This window comes from Pteronotus mesoamericanus, unplaced genomic scaffold (genome assembly GCF_021234165.1).
Source record: "Pteronotus mesoamericanus isolate MK-2021 breed Mesoamerican mustached bat unplaced genomic scaffold, CSHL_Meso_final contig_73, whole genome shotgun sequence".
NCBI lineage: Eukaryota > Metazoa > Chordata > Mammalia > Chiroptera > Mormoopidae > Pteronotus > Pteronotus mesoamericanus.
Window position 1 is genome coordinate 22,180,911 of NW_026555245.1, and position 19,076 is coordinate 22,199,986.

Consider the following 19,076-nt stretch of genomic DNA (forward strand, 5'->3'; position numbering starts at 1 on the left):
ACTGTGCAGTCCACTGCAGTTTCTTGGAGAGCCCATCATATTAAAAGGACTCTCTCTGGAGGATTAGAAATCTCCAGCTGGGTCTCTGTAGTGTTCACCACCAAATGTTCCCTTTTTGAGAAGATCTTCTTCCTCCTCTTCTTCTTCTTCTTCTCCTTCTTCTCCTTCTCCTTCTCCTTCTCCTTCTCCTTCTTCTTCTTCTTCTTCTTCTTCTTCTTCTTCTTCTTCTTCTTCTTCTCCTCCTCCTCCTCCTCCTCCTCCTCCTCCTCCTCCTCCTCCTCCTCCTCCTCCTCCTCCTCCTCCTCCTCCTCCTTCTTCTTCTTCTTCTTCTTCTTCTTCTTCTTCTTCTTCTTCTTCTTCTTCCTCCTCCTCCTCCTCCTCCTCCTCCTCCTCCTCCTCCTCCTCCTCCTCTTCTTCTTCTTCTTTTTTCTGGTCTTCTTTGCTAACACTTTTCTTGCTCCTTAAATATAAGATTCCTTACAGTTCCATCTAGACAAAGCTTCCTCTTCCTGCCCCACTCTCAGTTGAGACAATCTTATTTATTCCCACAGTATCAACTCTTACACTTTCACAAATGAAGACCAAATCAACACAGCTAATTTTGTCCTCCCCAACCATAACTCAGTTCCAGCTCCCTGCTGAAATTTCTATATAATTGTGCTTCAAGAATCTCAAACATTACCTGCCTCACATCACACTCATTAACTGTCCCTATTTCCTACCTAGAACCACTGTCTCCACTTTAACTTCCCTTCACTTCTCATCTTCCCCAGTCTAGAGCTGATACACCCACATCGAAAAAGAGCTGTGGCGGGTCTGTGGCAGATGCAACTCTGAACTGGGAGTGAAAGTTAGGTTCTAACTTTGTCTAGCCACTAGGGACTCTGTGACTTAGTGGATCTGGAACAGACATCTCTGGGGCCCTTTCTCATGCTAATTTCCAGTGAGACAGGCTAATAACCCAGGATAAGTGGAATAGGAAAACAGAGGCAGATAGTTAAATGGCCAAGCCATTTACAGCCATCTAGTAAATCCCAAAATTCTATCTTCACTCACCAAGAACACAGAGTAAATGATTTACACTTCTCCTCCTCAAACAGAGGATAAATAGCTTAAAACACCCTATTCAGGGAGATGGATAACAAAAACCCAATTAGTGCCATTGGTGCCAACTACACCTAAGGACAGATGGAGTTAAGGGAATAAATCTTATTTCAGCTCATCAGCATAAAACTGATGAATATTCTATTAAGATCCTCCCCTAAGACATCCTCTAAACTTCCAGCCTTTAAAATCTTCAAGATGAAGGACCCATGGTGCACTGTCCCTCTAAGGAACACAACTGTGCTTTTTCCTTTTCCATTTTCTTTCTCCACAGGCATACAACTCCTAAACTGTAACAGACCCCATGAGATTTGCAACCAGGGGAGCAATGGGCAGTGACAGCTTGTCCTGGACTAACCCCCTGAACCTGTTTCCAAGGCCCCTTTCCTCTGACTTTGCTGGGAGCTGACAGCAGTCCCACCTTGGCTCCCTTATGTCACTATGAGTTTTATTTCTCAGTGAACCAAAACAACCCCGCCTAGGCTCCCTCCTGTTTCTTCTGTCCTAAGCCCTTTCTTGTTTCACTGTCCTCAGCTTTAATAAACTCACCCTCAAAATGACCTGGATTTGTGTTGTGAAGTCTTTTCTGTATGAAGTCAAGAACTTACACACTACCAGCCAGCCAGAGGCAGACCTGCTTCTGCCTTGTCCTTTTCTGGTAAGACTGGGGCTATATGAAATGCCTGCAGTACTCATTACCTGCTTTCTCTCCTTACCAGTCTCACTCACTTGCTCTAGATTTGTCCTTTCTACTTTTTGCCAGGCTATTTTAATTGGCCTCCTAACTAGCCTTCTTTCCTCTTTCTTTTCTTTTCTTCCTTCACACAGCCATAGAATTACATTCACAGTACACATTCTTTATGATATTTCACTTGCTTTACAAACTTTCAAAAGATTCCTGCTAGCTATAGGATAAAATTCAAACTTCTTACTTTTGTACTCACAACCCTCTGCACGGCGGTCCCTATATAAATTGGGTTACATATGTGGTTGGTATGAACACTTCGGGGAAAAAAAATCTCTTACTTATTCCTTATACTAAAAGTAATTGTGAATAAAATATTTAGGTATTAAATAATAAACCTTAAAAGTCTTCTAAGATAGCATAATAAACTTATTTGTAATCTTGGAGGAGGTGAGTTCTTTGGAACCAGGACACAAAACCCAGAAGTTCTACAAGAAAACATTGATTAAATTTAAGCACATAATATTTGAAAACTTACATATGAAAAGGAAATGCCATTAACAAATTCTAAAGATAAGTGGTAGTGGGGAAAATTTCTCAAAACACATCACAGGCTGGAGTTTTATTTCTTAATTTACAAAGAGTTTGTATAAATCAATAATTTATAGAAATTGACAACAAACATGATTTTAAAAAGATGCTCAATCTCACTAAATAATAAAAAGAATAAAATTTGAAGCTGAGATAATTCTGCTAAGGCAATAGAGAAAAAGGCATGAACCTGGATTGTTGAAAAAGTTATAAAGTGACACAAATTACTAGAAGTCAATTGGGTAATATCTATTAAAATAGAAGATGCACATACCTTTTGATCTACCAATTCCATTGCTAGGAATTTATGCTACCAACAAACTTACAAAGATTTACCAAGAATCACAACACACACACACACACACACACGCAGCTGTCAGTTGCAAGGTTGGTGATATTAGAAAAAGAAAAGGAAGAAAAACCTGGAAATGGCTGAAGTGTTAATCAATAAAAGATTAGTTATGTATATTTATATGATTGAATAGTATTAATATAATAATGCTTCCTGTAAAAGAATATTTCCAACATGTTAAGTGTTCATGATGTAGTGTTAATTGAAAAATGAGAAAAGGCAGCTTACAAAATATTTGCGGTGTGATTCCACTTTTGCATAAAAAGTAGATATGCATAGTATTTCTACATTGAAAAACTGTCAGGATCTATAGCAATATGCTTCCCTGTTATTTACACATTTATAAGTGCATGCACATCACTTTTTAAAGATTTTATTTATTTTTAGAGAAAGGGAAGGGAGGAAGAATAAGGAGAGAAACATCAATGTGTGGTTGCCTCTTGCACACCCCCTACTGGGGATCTGGCCTACAACCCAGGCATGTGCCCTGACTGGGAATCAAACTGGCGATGCTTTGGTTTGCAGGCTGGCACTCAATCCACTGAGCTCCACCAGCCAGGGCACATGATTTTTATAAACAGGAAAAAACAAAACAAAACAACTTTAAAAGCTGTCAACTTTGTAGAAAAGAGAAAGGCAGTCAAATAATCTGTGCCTTTATATGCTACATATTAGGCAATAAACACTAACTAGAGTTCATGTCATAAAGGCTTTGATAAAAATTAATAATTAACTAAGAATAACTCACTGAAAGTAGAAGAGCGAAAATAATGCAAAAGCTCTATTTAGAATTTGCCTGTGGGAACAAGATGTGCTCCCACTCATCCTACCTTCTCAACTGGCTCTATTTGTATTGCCTCATTCATCAAGTGCTGTTACCCAATGTTGCTTAATCCAAGTTTGCATGTATAAATAGAGTTGGAATATAACTGCATTGACTACTACCAAGTGTTAGCAGCAGGAAACCTCATCACTTGAAACCAGTCCTTCATGTTTATAACTTAGGTAAGTATCATAAATAGTGTGCAAGAGTATTTGCCATACGTTGTTGGAAAAGCAGCACAAAAGAACCAATGATGTTTATATTGCTATATAGTCTGAAATATTTTTTATTATTATTTTTTAAAATTTTATTTTAATTTATTTTTTCAAATACATTTGTCTCTGCCTACCCCCCACCACTTTCCCTTGCCCCCTCCCTCCTTCCCTCCCTAGCTCTTCCCCTTTGGTTTTGTCCATGAGTCCTTGCTATGTGTTCCTGGACTTTCCCCTTCCCTTCCTTTTCCCTGCCCCACCCTCCCTCCTTCCCTCTTGTCTCTGTTGATTTCTTTTCCTTTCAGTGTTGCTGGTCTTATTTTCCTTGCATCTTTGTATTGTTGGTTAGGTTCCACTTATAGGTGAGATCATATGGTATTTGTCTTTCGCCCCCTGGCTTATTTCGCTTAGCATAATGCTCTCCAGTTCCATCCATGCTGTATCGAAGCTTAGTAGTTCTTTTTTTCTTTCTGCTATGTAGTATTTCATTGTGTATATGTACCATAACTTTTTTTTATTTTAAAGTAGAAGAGTAAATAGTAAACTTTTAATTCTGAAAAAATAGTAAAAGAAGTGATCATATTTTTTAAGGGAGAAGATTTGTAGATTATTTACAGAGAATGCTTTATTTTTTAGAATAGGACTTGGAAATATTTCCTGACTATGCTTTTGACTTATGTGATTCTTAAAAAACAGCCAACTTTGTCTGTGTCAAAGACTCTATCCTAAATGTGGTATTTTGGTTTCTTATCTACATTGTTTAACTATGCAAGTTAAGGAATGGTTGAGAGCAGAGTTCATAGAACTAGTCTGTGAGGGTGTTAATAGAAGGGGTTGGGGAGTTTACAAAATCAGACCCAGAGTGCTGGCCTGTGAACAGAAAGTCTACCAGTTCAATTCCCAATCAGGGTACCTGCCTGGGTTACAGGCCATGTCCCTAGATGGGCGCATTTGAGAGAACTGATCAATGTTTCTCTCTAGAAATTTAAAGAAAAATCTTTAAATAATTCACTGCTTTCCAGCACCACAGGATATTCTACATTCACCTCTGTTTTCTCAGACCATATCTAGTCCCAGTTCTCTTTAGTGAAAAAATTACTTAGAAACTAAGATATGGGCATGCCAATGTTACTGATCCAAATTTAACATCACTGGAATTTCCCCTTGGCCTTTTTAATTTTATATTTGTATCTCCTTTCCCCAACAGTGAAAATCGTATAATATTAGTACATCTATTTATTTGCTGTATCCTGTAGTAGAGCAGTCTCAAAATTCCAATAGCAATATTACCATTAATAACAAAATGACTAAGTAAAGCTTAAGATTTCTTTGCAATTCTTTTTGTCCTGTGACTATATTCTAGCATAGATATATATTTGGAATACTGTGTTCAAGCATTACTGAAATAATTATTTCTCTTGGTGGCTATGTTATCAATTTTATACTGCATTAGCCACAGTTGTTTCTGTCTGTTTTCAAGTTAAGACAATTGAACTAATACTATATTATAACCCAACAGAAGCCTGAAGAGTAAAGCCTGAAATGAAGTATTCAACCACCAAAATTTCCCCAACAAAGATGAACAACTTAGCAGGAAAAGACCTGGTAAAATCTTCCAGGTTGGGAAGTAAGGACTGAAGCATTTCTGATTGTTTTATACACTTTTTTTCTTAACTTGTTCTCAAACCTTTATTATCCAATGTTTATACATGTTACATACCAAAAGTTACTAAGAATGTAAGAGCTGAAATTGAAGGGATGACTCCTAAGTGTTCAATTCAGCAGCATTTGGTTTTAAACAAACCACATACAGCCAACTTCTACTTACTTGATGGATGGCAAGACAGGAATGGCTCAGATAATATAAACCTGCTAATAGTAATAAACATAATTATAGGCTTTTCTATCAGTTCCTTCTTTCCATCTACACCTCCTGCCACCAAATCCCCCCAATTTTTTCCCAGATTAATAAACAAAATGTAAACTGAGACACTTTCATTCAACAAACATTTATTAAGACCTTGGTGTATCAAACTTGTAGTCTTAAATTGTAATTCCTTATAAAGGAGAGAATATAAGTGAAGATATTTGAATAATCCAGGCCCCAAATAAAGAAGTATTCACCAAATGATGCTTAAGTCTATCCAGTTACAAACTCAAAGGGTTTGAAATAAACTGAAGTGTAAAAAGAATTAGGTAGTAGTCATAGCTTCAAGATGAAAGAGCAATATACCTCTTTTATCCTGGTATGATCTATCCTGGACAATAATTATACAAATTTATACTCAGATTTTTCTTACAGGAACAGTTATACAAAAGAGTTAACAGAGCCCTGGTAGACTAGAGCAAACACAGGACAAGGAATGATGGTAGGGACTGCATATCCTTGTCCTTTAGGATCCTCTCTATTTTCCTAAACATCTTTAAGGCTAGAAGAGAAAGCACTGTTAAACTATATCATTTCTGTACTCTTTAAGTTCCAGACCACCCACAGTGTTCTTTGTTTACCAGGGAAAACACTAATTTGGGTGTGACTTCTTAACCAGGAAATCATAGCTAAGTTAGTCTTTTTATCTGAGTCTGAGTCAAAATGCTCCATATAGCATACAATGACTCAGTGAAGTGACTCTGCATCCCCAAATACCCTCTTGATAAAGAATCTGTTGTCTTTGTACCTCAGGATATGTGGGCTCTTCTTTTTTTAAATTCTCATCCAAAGATATGTTTTTATCTTATCTTACTTTATTTTACTTTGGGAGAGAAAAAGAGAGAAACATTGATCTGTTGCCTCCTGTACACACCCGAACTGGGGATTGAATACGCAACCTAGATATGTGCCCTGACAAGGAATCGAACCCTCAATTTTTTGGTGTACAAGATAACGTTCCAACCAACTGAGCCACCCAGCCAGGGTGCAATGTGGGATTTTTAACATTACACAGGCTGGTGTCTACAGGAGTTACTGGCATTGATGCAAAAATTAAAATGTAACTTCTCCTCTAAGGGTGCAGTGGCTTATTTGCACCTTTTAGAAAAACAGTGATAATGATAACCTCCAAGTTGCTATTAGGACTTTGAATTGCATCACATTATTTTTATTGTCTCTTAACAGATCTTCCTTTCCAATAATATTGGCTCAGTTTAATACAAAAAAATTGCCATTATTTAAACACTCTCGGTCAAAAATTCAATGGATAGTTGTGAGGTGTGTGATAGGCATGAATCACTTCTCAAAACTCTAGGTGCACTCTGGCCAGGTAGCTCAATTTATTAGAGCATAAGCCAGATATGCCAAGATTACAGTCTGATCCCTGGTCAGGGCACATACAAGAATCAACCAATGAATGCATAAATAAGTGGAACAACAAATCAATGTCTATCTATCTCTCTTCCTTCCTCTCTCTCTAAAATCAATAAACAAATGCAAAAAAAAAATTTTAAAACTCAAGGTGCAAGAAATGTGATATATTTTTCTAAATAAAATGCTCTGAGCCTCCCCCCAAAAAAACAAGAAAGTTCATTTTAATTCCTTTTCCTCTCTTGAGCTAGCAGGATCTAACACAATCCACAGCTCACAAAGCCACAGCACTCATCATCCAACTGCTACAGGTATTCATACAGTCAGGTCGCTTCATTTGCTAACGGGATACAGGAGGGGTTCATGAGCAGGAGGAAAACTCCTCCTGAAAATCATCCCATTCCAAGTTTCCAGGAAGCTACTCCTCAGGGTCAGCCCATTCTTTTCTGCTACTTCCTCTCCCCGACATCCATCAATTTTTTCCCTTCCCTGACAATTCAGCTTTCTAATGTGTATAGGCAGAAGTCATAATATGGGGACCTTGAGACAGGTCCACCCAACAGAAGTATTTTATTTGACCTGAACACAATTATTGATGTTATTTTTTTAATTGAGGCCACAATTAAAAATTAGGGTATTTTGCATAAAAATCTGAATGTATGGCTTAAAAAAAATCTGAAGATCTAGTAGCACTGGCTCATGTTTGTACATGGCAATGTTTGGGGATAGAATTGAGGAGAGATCACCCTTTAATTTGGGTCTGTCCATGGAAAATCTTCCATTACAGTGAAGGAGCTTGTGGACAGTAGGGAATCACTGAAAATGTTCAATTGGAGAAATTACAAAATATATTTATTTTAGAGAAGTCATCACCATGTTGGTGATGGTGTGAAGAGGGAGGTAGGGGGGAAAAGTAGAAACTAAAACTGGTCAGAAGTCTACCAAATACATTCATCTAGAGGACTGATAATGAGAGCCTGACCTAAGATAATAGAAAGGAAAGAAAGCACTAAATTTCACATACATTGAGAAAATGAAATCATGAGGATTTAATGACAGATTGAATAAATTGAGGGATGGAGAAAGAGGGCAAAATGGATGATTTTCCACTTTCTGATTTAAGAATTGGTTAGACAATGGTAGATAATGGTACTGTCTTTCAAGATAGGGAATTCAAGAATATATTGGGGGTAGGAAAAGGTAAAATTTTTGATTTTGTTTTTAATAAGTATTTTAGAATTTAGAGGAGGTGTAGGTCATCCAGGTAGAGATGTCCAGAATTCAGAAGGCTCTACATAGGTAGAGATACAGATTCTTTAAGTTATGTGAAGTCAAAATGCCCTGTGGAGAAGGAGCAACAGAGACACAGCCCAGGAGAGAGACTAAGGGTAGAGTTAGAGTTTGAGGAGTCATCAGCATATAAAAAGATGATTGAAGTCCTCAGAGCAAGCAAGATTGCTCAGAAAGTGTCACACCAAGAGTGTCCAACCTGTGACCTGAGGGCAGCATGTAGCCCAGGATGGCTAGACACAACATAAAACTGTAAATTTGCTTAAAACATTATGAGATTTTTTTTGTGATTACGGGTCACAATGTATTTAACGTGTGGCCCAAAACAACTCCTCTTCTTCCAGTATAGCGCAGAGATGCCAAAAGGTTGGACACCCCTGATAGAGTGAGAGAAAAAGACAAAGGACAAAATCCTGAGGAACATCAACATTTTAGGAGCAGGTAAAGGAGGAAGAACTAACAGACAGCAAGATGAACTGATCAGAAGGGAATAAGGAGACGGTGACATGACAGTAAGGGAATAAGGGTTCAAAGAAGAATGTGGTCCCCAAAGTCAAATGCCACAGACAGGTAAAAGTTAGTAAGCAGTGAGAAAACACCTTGGTGAAATAAGTGTTTGGGGAAGAAATGAAAGATGAAGTGATTCACTACTGTAGTTCTTGTCAGCCATAGGCTGCCTCTCCAAGTGGCAAAACTATAGGCAGCTTTCCAGTCCCCTTTCCATTTACTCACCAGAAATGCCTGTGGGAATTTCATCATGTTGTTGCTATAACGAAATTAGTTATTTACTTAAAAGCCATAGTAAGACACTGCCCTCAGAGAACAAACATGATGGAGAACTTAGGAAGCAGCAACAGTCCTTACATAAGATTGACCTGGCCCTTGAACCCCAGTGAAGCACTCTCTCCAACAGTCTCCATGGCTGTCAAGAGGCTTCCGTCCTGAGAACACAACCCTCACACCACATTTCCAGCTGTCCTGAATACCAAAGTATACCTTCTTTTAAAAGTCCCAATGTAAAGTATCTTTAATCCTTCAAATGAAGTCACCCAAATGAATTACAGCCAGGGTTTGTCCCACTAGATACTAGCTTGTACATCCATATCTTTAGTCCATCTCTTCTTTTACATACACAAGATTTCCTCAGTATCATGACCTTCACTTCTAACTACCCAAGACCTATATCCCACTCCCCATGGAGTTCACTGTTAATATTGGACATGCCTGTCATGTCCTTGTGGGATGTTATGTCCTTATGGGAAACTGATAAGCGTATAAGAGATGAGCATGCTTACAGTATCATCTCATACCTTTTAGCTCTGAAGAGAGGATGTGATACAGTAAATAAAGTATTGTATTAAATTAGTTGTCAGGAGACCAACTTCAATGCTGGCTCTAGCACAGCTTTACAAATTATCCTTCTAATTCTAAAAACACTATATAAATATGAGATACCATAGTTGATATTTCTGAATTTTAAAGCAATATTAGGGAGTTCCAGGTGAAAGTATAATTAAGTGGCTTTGCCCCATTTAGACAGTTGAAGATACTTAAAGGTAGGTGCCAATCTAAATTAAAGGCAAGATATAGATAATTCAATATACTAGCTTACAGGTATTTATTACACTTAACTTTGAAAAGCATACTAGGAAAGCAAATCTTCTAGAAAATAAGAAAATGTCATCGAATGGATCCTAAAGTCACAAGTAATTATTTTTATTTTCTGAATTACTGTGAATTAATTGAAATTTTGCTATAGTATAAAAATTGCTTGATAACTTATTTACTATAATGTTGAAAGTTGAGATCCTATCACTGAAGTTTTACAACTTTCTTTCTATTTGACTCTGAAAGCCTTGGTATGATTTCCAAGTAGAAAATTTAACTTTTTATTTGAGATTTTAATTTTTCTTTAGTTAATTAAATTCAATTCTAATGAAAATAAAATTATTGAATAATTAATTTTTTTACTTCAACTGATTTGAGTTTGTATTTTGTTAGTCCCTAAAATTGTACTGTAGTGTATTTTCTTAGATGGGGGTAGATAGAAAGAGTAGCTTTGATATTAGACACACTTGAGTCACAACTTCTCACCAGACCTGTAACCTTGGGCAAGTGTCATGACTGTTAGATCATCATCTGTAAAGTGGGGAGGATAATACCTTTCTTGCTGTATTATTGGGAAGGATTAAATGATATAATATGCAAATTATTAGCACAGTGGTTGGTCCACTGTAGGTACTTAGTAAATGACAGGTGTTTTTAAAATTAATAATGTTTATTGGCTACAGCCATGGCTCCAAAATTATTAAAAGTGTATTCTAGATAAACAAAAAAGATTATAGACTTCATATGACCATAAGAGTTGCCTCTCAGTTAGGCAAAGATTGATATATATCAGATATAGATCCATAATCATTTGGCAGCAAAATAGGACCTGATTTCACTTGACAGTTAAAGCCTGACCTGAACCACCATGAGGTCTTTATTCCACTTTATATAAAGTTTCCTATGTTTCACTATAACATTATTAATTTTTTAATTTGGGGTACTGCCCTAGTTGCTGCTGGGAGTGCTAAATATATACCATACATCTTCTACATGACAATTCTAAAATCTAAAAACCTCTGAATCTTGAAACACAACTGGCCCCAAAGTTCCTAATAAAATACTATGGATCTGAAATTGCTTCCTTGATCTGCTACACTCTGGGTTTGTAAAAGGATAAAAATGAATGGAATGAAACAGTATCACAATTTTTTCAATTTGTTTAGAATCCCAAGAGACAGTCCAAGAAGTTTGCCAGATGTACTTTATGAAGCTACGTTCTGGCCTTATCATAGGAAACAGGACCTGTTACTTTAGGGGAAAAACCACCAGAAGGCATTCAATAAAAACAGGTAAGGGGAAACTACATTTCCTGGTAATTCTTCAATATAACAATGAACATCTATTTGTCTTCAGTTCCTATATCTAGATACATATTTTTTTCCCTCACCCAAATTTTCCTTCTGGAAATGAGTGAAGATGATAAACTATTTTAAGCCATTTTTAAAAGGTATATAACAAGTTTTAATATAATGGGGGAAATGGTTACATTATAATGTTAAGTAAAAACAGAGGATATAAAATTATATATATAGGCTACTTTGGAGATAAGCAAGTTTGGTTCCAGACCACCACAATAAAGTGAGTATCACAATCAAATGAGTCATATTCTTTTTCTGGTAGAAGATCTTGCCCTCAATTTGTAATAAATGCAACATCTGTAAAACACAGTAAAACAAAGTGCAATAAGGTGAGGTATATATATATATACACAACATCTTTTAAGTAATTTTTTTTCATTTAAAAGAAGTAAACTAAAATATTGACATGATTGCCTTTGGGGTGTTGAGGCATGGGTGACTAGTTTTCTTCCACCTGGAATCCAATGGGCATGCCCTTCTGGGAGGTAAGTGTGTCAGATGAAGTGTGACCCCTTCAAACTATGGAGCAGCTGAAGCCCCAGGGCCATCCACCACTGTCAGCAAGCAGGTTTGACTGGGACTCCAAAGTGGGGGTTAAGGGGGTGGGAGGGGATCTGGGCAGAATGGGGACTGATAACCCACTCCTAACCCCACCCCTTTCCTGCAGCTAGAAAGTACAGTAAGCCACATCTGCTACTCAGAGACTGTCAGCAACCCCATGAACGGTCTTCAGAGGACGGTAATACACCTGTCCAGCAACATAACAGAACAACTGGTGCTTCAGGTATCCAAGGTGTGGCTGGTCACAGCGTGGTGTGGGATGAGGAAAGAAGTAAGACACAGGACACTGGCAAGTGCTACTCCAGAAAGCAGCCCCAAGTCTATGTCTTCTTGTATATTAGACTCTTCTGTCCATTTTCTATTGATGTGTTCATTTGTGGTATCTAAAATAGGTGCAAGGTAGCTGCTCTAACAAAGCATGCACATTTTACAGTTAACATTCCATCATTATTTTGAAATATTTGCTATGGATTGTAATCCCATATATATTATTCCTGGGAAAAATATATTATCTTTTGCAGGAAAAAAAAACCCCAACACATCATCCCCCTGAATTTCAATATTTTGACAATGAAAGAAAAGGAGATGCTATTATTCTTAAGTAAAATTTCGACTCAGACATTTTAAATAGTTGTTAAAATGTTTTTAAATTGCATCACCTACTTTACTAAATAAAGTCCAAGTTGATGGTGACTATCAGGAAGTGGAGAGATAATTAAGAAACTTTACTAGGGATTGCATGCTGCCATTGCAAACATTGTTCCTGACACAAATGTCTTGAGTTCCCAGAAGCATACTGAAATTTCTTACTAATATTTTTAAATCATTTTACTTTAGAAGTTCACAAACAAATTCAATATTTAACATCTCATTAATATTTTACATACCTTCTTAGCATAATTCTATAATGTAAAGAAAATGTAATAATTTTTTTCTCCAGGACCCATATAGGTAGTTTCTAAATCTACTTCAATTTACCCCAGCATGCCCTTAATATATTTTCATTTTCTATGTGCATTGGGACATTTTTAAAAAGTTGCGAGTACTGCTCTAAGTGTCTCTGTTATTTAGCCAGAGGACAGAATGGCGCTCACACCTGTATTCTCCAGGACTATTGGAAGTCTCAGAGTAACTCTACACCTTAGTGATGGGTATTTATTAATCACATGTCTGCTCAAATACTGTCCCTTCTTGGACATAATCCCTTAGTCTATGGCGAGCCAAGAAGCAGAGGTTCCCTCAGGGAATGCCTGCCACTTTCCCAGCTTCTTTCTTCCCACTGAAACCTCCCATAAACATACTAACATGACCTCCGATGGCCTTCATGCAGTAAATTAGCATCTTTAATCTCATTCAAGTGGCACATTTCAGCCTTTGAGCTAAATTTAACTTGCACTAAAGGCTTTCATCTATCCAACAGTGATGGGCAAAGTACAACTCAAATTAAAACAACAAAACACTTGAGGAGGCATTTTTTTAATTGCTAAGATTGTTTATGAGAACAAGTTTTTGAATTCTTAACAAGATTTTCACTTGTTACAGAGCATTCTTTTTCCCTGAGCACCTACAATGATCAATCAGTTACTTTTGTTTTTGCGGATGGAAGTTATGAGATCTATGTTGAAGATTTTGGAAAAAAACAGGAGAAAGGTAGACTATTTCCTTTTCTCTGTAATAATATAATGATGACTAATAAGTAAACAATCAATTTGCCAAACCATAAAAAATGAATTAACTCAGTCATGGCAAATAGATTTTATGCTGTGCGCTAGCTCCAGTATATTGACAATGGATGCCTGAATATCACTGTGTTGAGGAGGATTCAGAAACTTAGAATTTATCAGGAAAGAATGCTGATATAGGGAAATGGTCTCTGTTGTGGAAAATGGAAGGAGGACCATACATACATATTTGATATCACTAAATTACCTACTAGATCTTTCCAACTTTATCAATACCACTAAAGTAAAAGCTCTGGTAGTCCTGGCTGGTGTGGCTCAGTTGGTTGGAATGTCATCCTGTGAACCAAAAGATCATGGGTTAGATTCCTGGTCAGCACACATGCCTAGGTTGCAGGTTCAGTCCCACATTGGGGCATGTATGAGAAGTAACTGATGTATGTTTCTCTCTCACATCAATGTTTCCCTCCCTCTCTTCCTTCATTCTCCTCTCTCTAAAATCAATAAGTGTGTCCTCAGATGAAAATTTAAAACAAAAAAAAAAGACTATATCAGTGCTATGAACAAATATTTTAAATACTTATGGAGAATTCATCAGAACATATCATACATTTTGAGACCTTTCTCAAAGCCACAAAAGTTTCACTTTTGTTAATATACAATAACAGAGGAGCATATTTTCTGATATTATGTATATGTTGGAATGAAAACGTTTTGATAATAAACAAAGGAATTTATGCTTTCTCTTTCAGATAAGGTGTTATTCCATTACCATGGCTCACAATTACAAGCAACAGGTAATTTGGAGGTCTGGGTAGCTCTAATGCTTGAATTCTTAAATTTGGGTAAAGTCAAATGCAAAAATACTCCATATGGGAAAGTGTTCTTTCCAGCCCAAGCTCATAGTAAAATCTTAGATTCTTAGAGGGTCTACTTTACCCCAAACATTTTGCAGTTTAATAGAATAAATGCTTGGCTATATTTAATAGAGATCCATAATAATAGTGGTTTAAGCTATACAAAACTCTATTTCTATCTTAGGTAGGGCTGGAATGACAGCTCTGTTGAACAGGTTGTCCAGGGACCCACCTCCTCTCTTTGTGGCTCTGCCAACATCTGTGTGTTTCAAGATTACTTGCCACCATGACAATGTCTAATTAGCAGGACAGAAGAAGATGGGTACATAAATTCTCTTTTCCATTAAGGACACAACCTGGAAGTTGTACCTGACACTTCTACTTGTCTTACATTGGTCAGAATTTAGTCACATTTCTACACTTAACTACAAAAAAAGACAGGCTGGAAAATACTCTATTTTAACACAAGAAGAGAAGTTGAATGTTAGGAGACAACTGTGTGTGGCTTTATATGCAGACAGGGAAGCTGATACCCAAAAAGTACTCATTACAGTCACAATTCCAAAATTAGAAAGCATATAAGAAAACTAACTTCTCTTTTTCAAGGGATTTAGGATTATGCCCTACTAGTCCAATGACTCTTCAGTTTTATTTGGGTGCAAATATTTCTAAGAGACATGTTGCTGAATTAAGTAGATATTTTATGACATGTTAGACTTTTTTGGGGGGTGCTAAATTTATTTAAATTAAAATGAGTTACAATATTAACTTTATAATTTACATATTTTTAATTGCAAGATGATGCTGTTGATGGTGAGAAATTAATGGTAAGCCTGAGTCCTACAAAAGACAAAGACTTCTTGCTGCATGCCAACAACCAGGAGTACTCTGTGGAGGTAATAGAAATATGTACTTACCTGTCTTGATTGATACCACTTATTTGTGCAGATCTGGGTATTTGGGGTATATTACAGGACTTTTGTTTGTGCTTTTGTATTGTACATAAAACACAATCAGTTACTACCAATAACTTGCTTCTGGAGTAGGAAAGAGGGGAATGGTATGTATAGCCTTGCTACTGAAATTCTGGTCTCTGCCAGGGGCACTGCATCACCTGGTAGCATATTATTACAGAAATGCAGAATTTCAGGCTCCCTCACAACTGAATTAGAATCAGCATTTTAACAAATCTCCAGGAGATTCATATGCACATTATAGTTGGAGAAGCACTGCTATATGGAATGACTCAAATTCTTCTTATATCAAATTCTTCCTATTTGGCTTTAGAAACTACTATGTTCTTCCAAGAAATTTTTCTTTGTAACATATAGTTTTCTTAGGCAAATACAAAACAAAAACAAAAACAAAAACCTCACTTTATATTCTAAGCATACTAAAGGGAAGGTCATAAACATTTCCATATGCCAAGATTTAGAGATAGCATATCAATCTACATTCTAATCATAGAATTCACCGCATAGTCTTTTTCAGTTAGTAAATGGCAGTGTTATATTTGTCATGATGACAAGTTATAAACATCTTAAGAAACAAAGTAGACAAAGGTGGAGACAAGGCAGAAACCATGGGAGTATAATATAGAAAATAAATTATATAAATACATGAAATTATATAAATACACAAAATGATAAAGCCATGCAAGATATTAACATAAACACTGGATTGTAACTAGCATCTCCCTTAACAAAACAGGGTATGGCGTATATAAATACTCAATAATAAGAGATGACCCATACTGAGCTCTATTAAATACCAAGCACTCAATATTTTACAAGTACTATCTCACTTAATTCTCACAGTAACTCTATGATATAGTTATTGTATCTGTCAGATATTACTGTGTAACAAATCACCACCCCCAACACTTAGTGACTTAAAATAATAATTATTTATATCAACCACATGCCTGTTGGTAAATTAGGGGTTGACTGATCTAGAAAACTGGTTAGAGTAAAAAACTGAGGCTTAAGAAATAAAGCAATGTGCTCAGGACTCAAGGATAATATTCAGCAAAAGAGGGTTACAAATCCAGAACTGTTGCATCTAGATATAGTCATTCTAAGCCATATCTCTCTCAAAGTATACCATCAGTGAATCAAATCAAATATTCCCTCTTCTTCGACCCTCTACTTCTTTCCCATTCCATCTTTTCCCATCACCTATTCAGTAAGCAGCTTTGCTAAAAATACCAAGTTATAAATAATTATTCTCCTTTAGTTTCTAACACAAGGATGTAAAGCTGACTCTGGACTTCCTATTCACATATTGGTTACTCTCTCTCTTGTTTCCTCAGCTACAAAAATGTGAAAATCCAATGCCAGACCAGACCTTCTTTTTACTTCATAAGGAGCCCGGGCCTTCTTCATGCGTTTCATTTGAATGTAAGAGCAATCCTGGAGTGTTTATAGGTGTAAAGGATAACCAGCTTGCTCTAATTCAATTAAAGGACCAAACTGAGCATTCTAGAAAAGAGAATATAAAATTTAAGCTCTCTTAATAAGTTTAAGTATGTGATGGAACTGGGTTGGGTAGCCCAAATAGCTGCCATTGAAGAGATTGTCAGAAAAAAAAAAAAAAGGTTGAGATAATATTTAAGGTAAATAGTGCTTAGCATGTTGTGGAATGTTTTTCTTATTATATTAAATATATTTTTATGTAATCCTCAGTTCTGTTTTTCATTTCCCTCTATATCACTGTATATTCAATACAAATATTGGTATATTAAATAGGGTGCTGATAAAGAGGCCTGCAAATATTCTGAAGACATATAGACCTTCACTTTTTTCTACTTTCAGCCCAGAGAGAACTTAATATTTAGAAATATTACAATTTCAATAACTGGCTATCCCTTCTGTTTGTGACATACTTTGTCCTTCTAACCTAGGCTTCCAGCGATGAGTGACTTTTGATATATTTGTCACCTTGGACACAATTTTTCTAATCTTTTCTTCATATGTGCACCAGTCTTTTTGTTGTCCAGCTTCCCAATGACCCCACTTATTATGAAATATTCATTTGATTTCTGTTCTGCTTTCCTTTCTTTTGACTAACTGTGTTTTTGATATACCTTTGGCATTCCTGAACTTCATTTCCAAATCACCTGACATCTGAATGCTAACACCTTTATTCTGCTTTATCTAACTGCTGTTGTCAAATTTTACATAAATCTATTGATAGCAAAATTTTTTATTAATCATCTTTGTGTTTTACTGATCTAAGGTAGTAAAATAATTTATACTCAACCATAATGATAACATTTTCAACTACTAATGGAATAGTTATTACTTATCTTAAGGCCTTAGTAATTTCTACTACAATTTTTCATAGCTTAACTGACAATAAATGATAAACATAATAACAGAATAATTATGATTATGATTTTTTCTGAAATTGTAGGCTTTTTGGTTTCTAATTTGTTGAGATCTATTGGATATAATTGCTGGTAGAATATAAGATAAAAGAGGCTGAGAATTACTGTATACAGGAAAACAAGTGTAGAATAACATACCTTTGTTTCATTACTTTGTCAATAATTTTACAACAGAGACAAAAATAAAAGCAGAATTTATATCATCCCCTCTGAAAAACACTAAATGTTAATCATGTTCCTCTGTATGATATACTTAAAATGATAATTAAGTAACCAAATATATATATTATATTGTTTATATTCATGAATAAACTGTATTTTTCAAAACTATATAAGGCCATAATGATTTTATTATAAACTGCCTCAATATTCTGAAATTCTTAAGTGAGAGTAAGCATATCTCAACCCACCAGTATTGGTATCTGGAGTAAGTCATTTGATACTTTTGATGATTCAAAACTAAGTAATATTTTCCAGACTTCTGGTCATAGATAAACATGGTACTCACCTCCTCATACAACCACATCAAAATTACAGCTAAACTATAGTTCAACCATCATTCATAACCATCAGAAATGGAGATGAATGGAAGTACTACAACTACAGAATTAAAGAAGAAACTACATCGTGACTGGCAGAGATAGTGGAATGGGCTGGTCCCATACCCACCATGGTAGATAAAAAGATGGATAGATATCTAAGGAATGAAGGGTCCTTGCCCCACACCAAGCCCCCCAGCCCAGGGTTCTAGTGCCAGGAAGATAAGTCCCTGTTAACTTCTGGCTGTAAAAACCAGAGGGTATTGAGACTGTGGAAGACAGAAACTGCCAGATTCCCTGGCAGTTCCTTTTAAAAAGCCCATGCATAGACTTACTCAGACTCACTCCCTCTGGGCTCCAGCACTGGGGCAGCAGCTCAGAAAGCATCAGGGACATTTGGGTAGGAATTAATTTGTCCAGCATCAGGGTGAGAGCTGGAGGGCAGCTTTCTCCCAGACAGAATTGCTGACAGAGGCAACTGTTTCATTTCTGAGCCCTTCCCCCCAGAGCTGCAGAGCCAGCAGGCAAGTGCCATATCTGAGACTCCATCAACCTGGCTCACACTGTCAGCCTACCTTGGTGGTTTCCTGAGGTCCTGCCCCATTCAACTTTCAGGCCACCCAAGCTGTTTCCAGTGACTTTTCCATTTGAATGGCTAGTCTTAGCCCATGCTTCAGATTTTCCTAACTTATCTCAAACAAGCAGCGTCTGGGTTCAACAAGCCTTGC

The 19,076-nt window shown here is 36.5% G+C and overlaps 1 protein-coding gene across 6 annotated transcripts in view; it reads left to right on the top strand.

The window, feature by feature from the left end:
* IL33 (interleukin 33) overlaps positions 1-18,144 on the top strand; it is a 54,981-nt gene extending 36,837 nt beyond the window's left edge. The window contains exons 1-8 of one of the 6 annotated variants that reach the window (XM_054583117.1): positions 3,555-3,737; positions 5,287-5,394; positions 11,130-11,255; positions 11,992-12,174; positions 13,428-13,535; positions 14,317-14,361; positions 15,220-15,317; positions 16,733-18,144. In XM_054583117.1, the coding sequence (XP_054439092.1) occupies positions 5,310-5,394; positions 11,130-11,255; positions 11,992-12,174; positions 13,428-13,535; positions 14,317-14,361; positions 15,220-15,317; positions 16,733-16,936 (849 nt within the window). In that variant the 5' untranslated portion in view covers positions 3,555-3,737; positions 5,287-5,309 and the 3' untranslated portion in view covers positions 16,937-18,144. Of the gene's footprint in view, positions 1-3,551; positions 3,738-5,286; positions 5,395-11,129; positions 11,256-11,991; positions 12,175-13,427; positions 13,536-14,316; positions 14,362-15,219; positions 15,318-16,732 lie in introns of those variants that run through there. The other 5 variants (XM_054583119.1, XM_054583120.1, XM_054583118.1 and 2 more) reach the window with 5 other exon arrangements.
* The last annotated feature ends 932 nt before the right edge of the window (positions 18,145-19,076 follow it).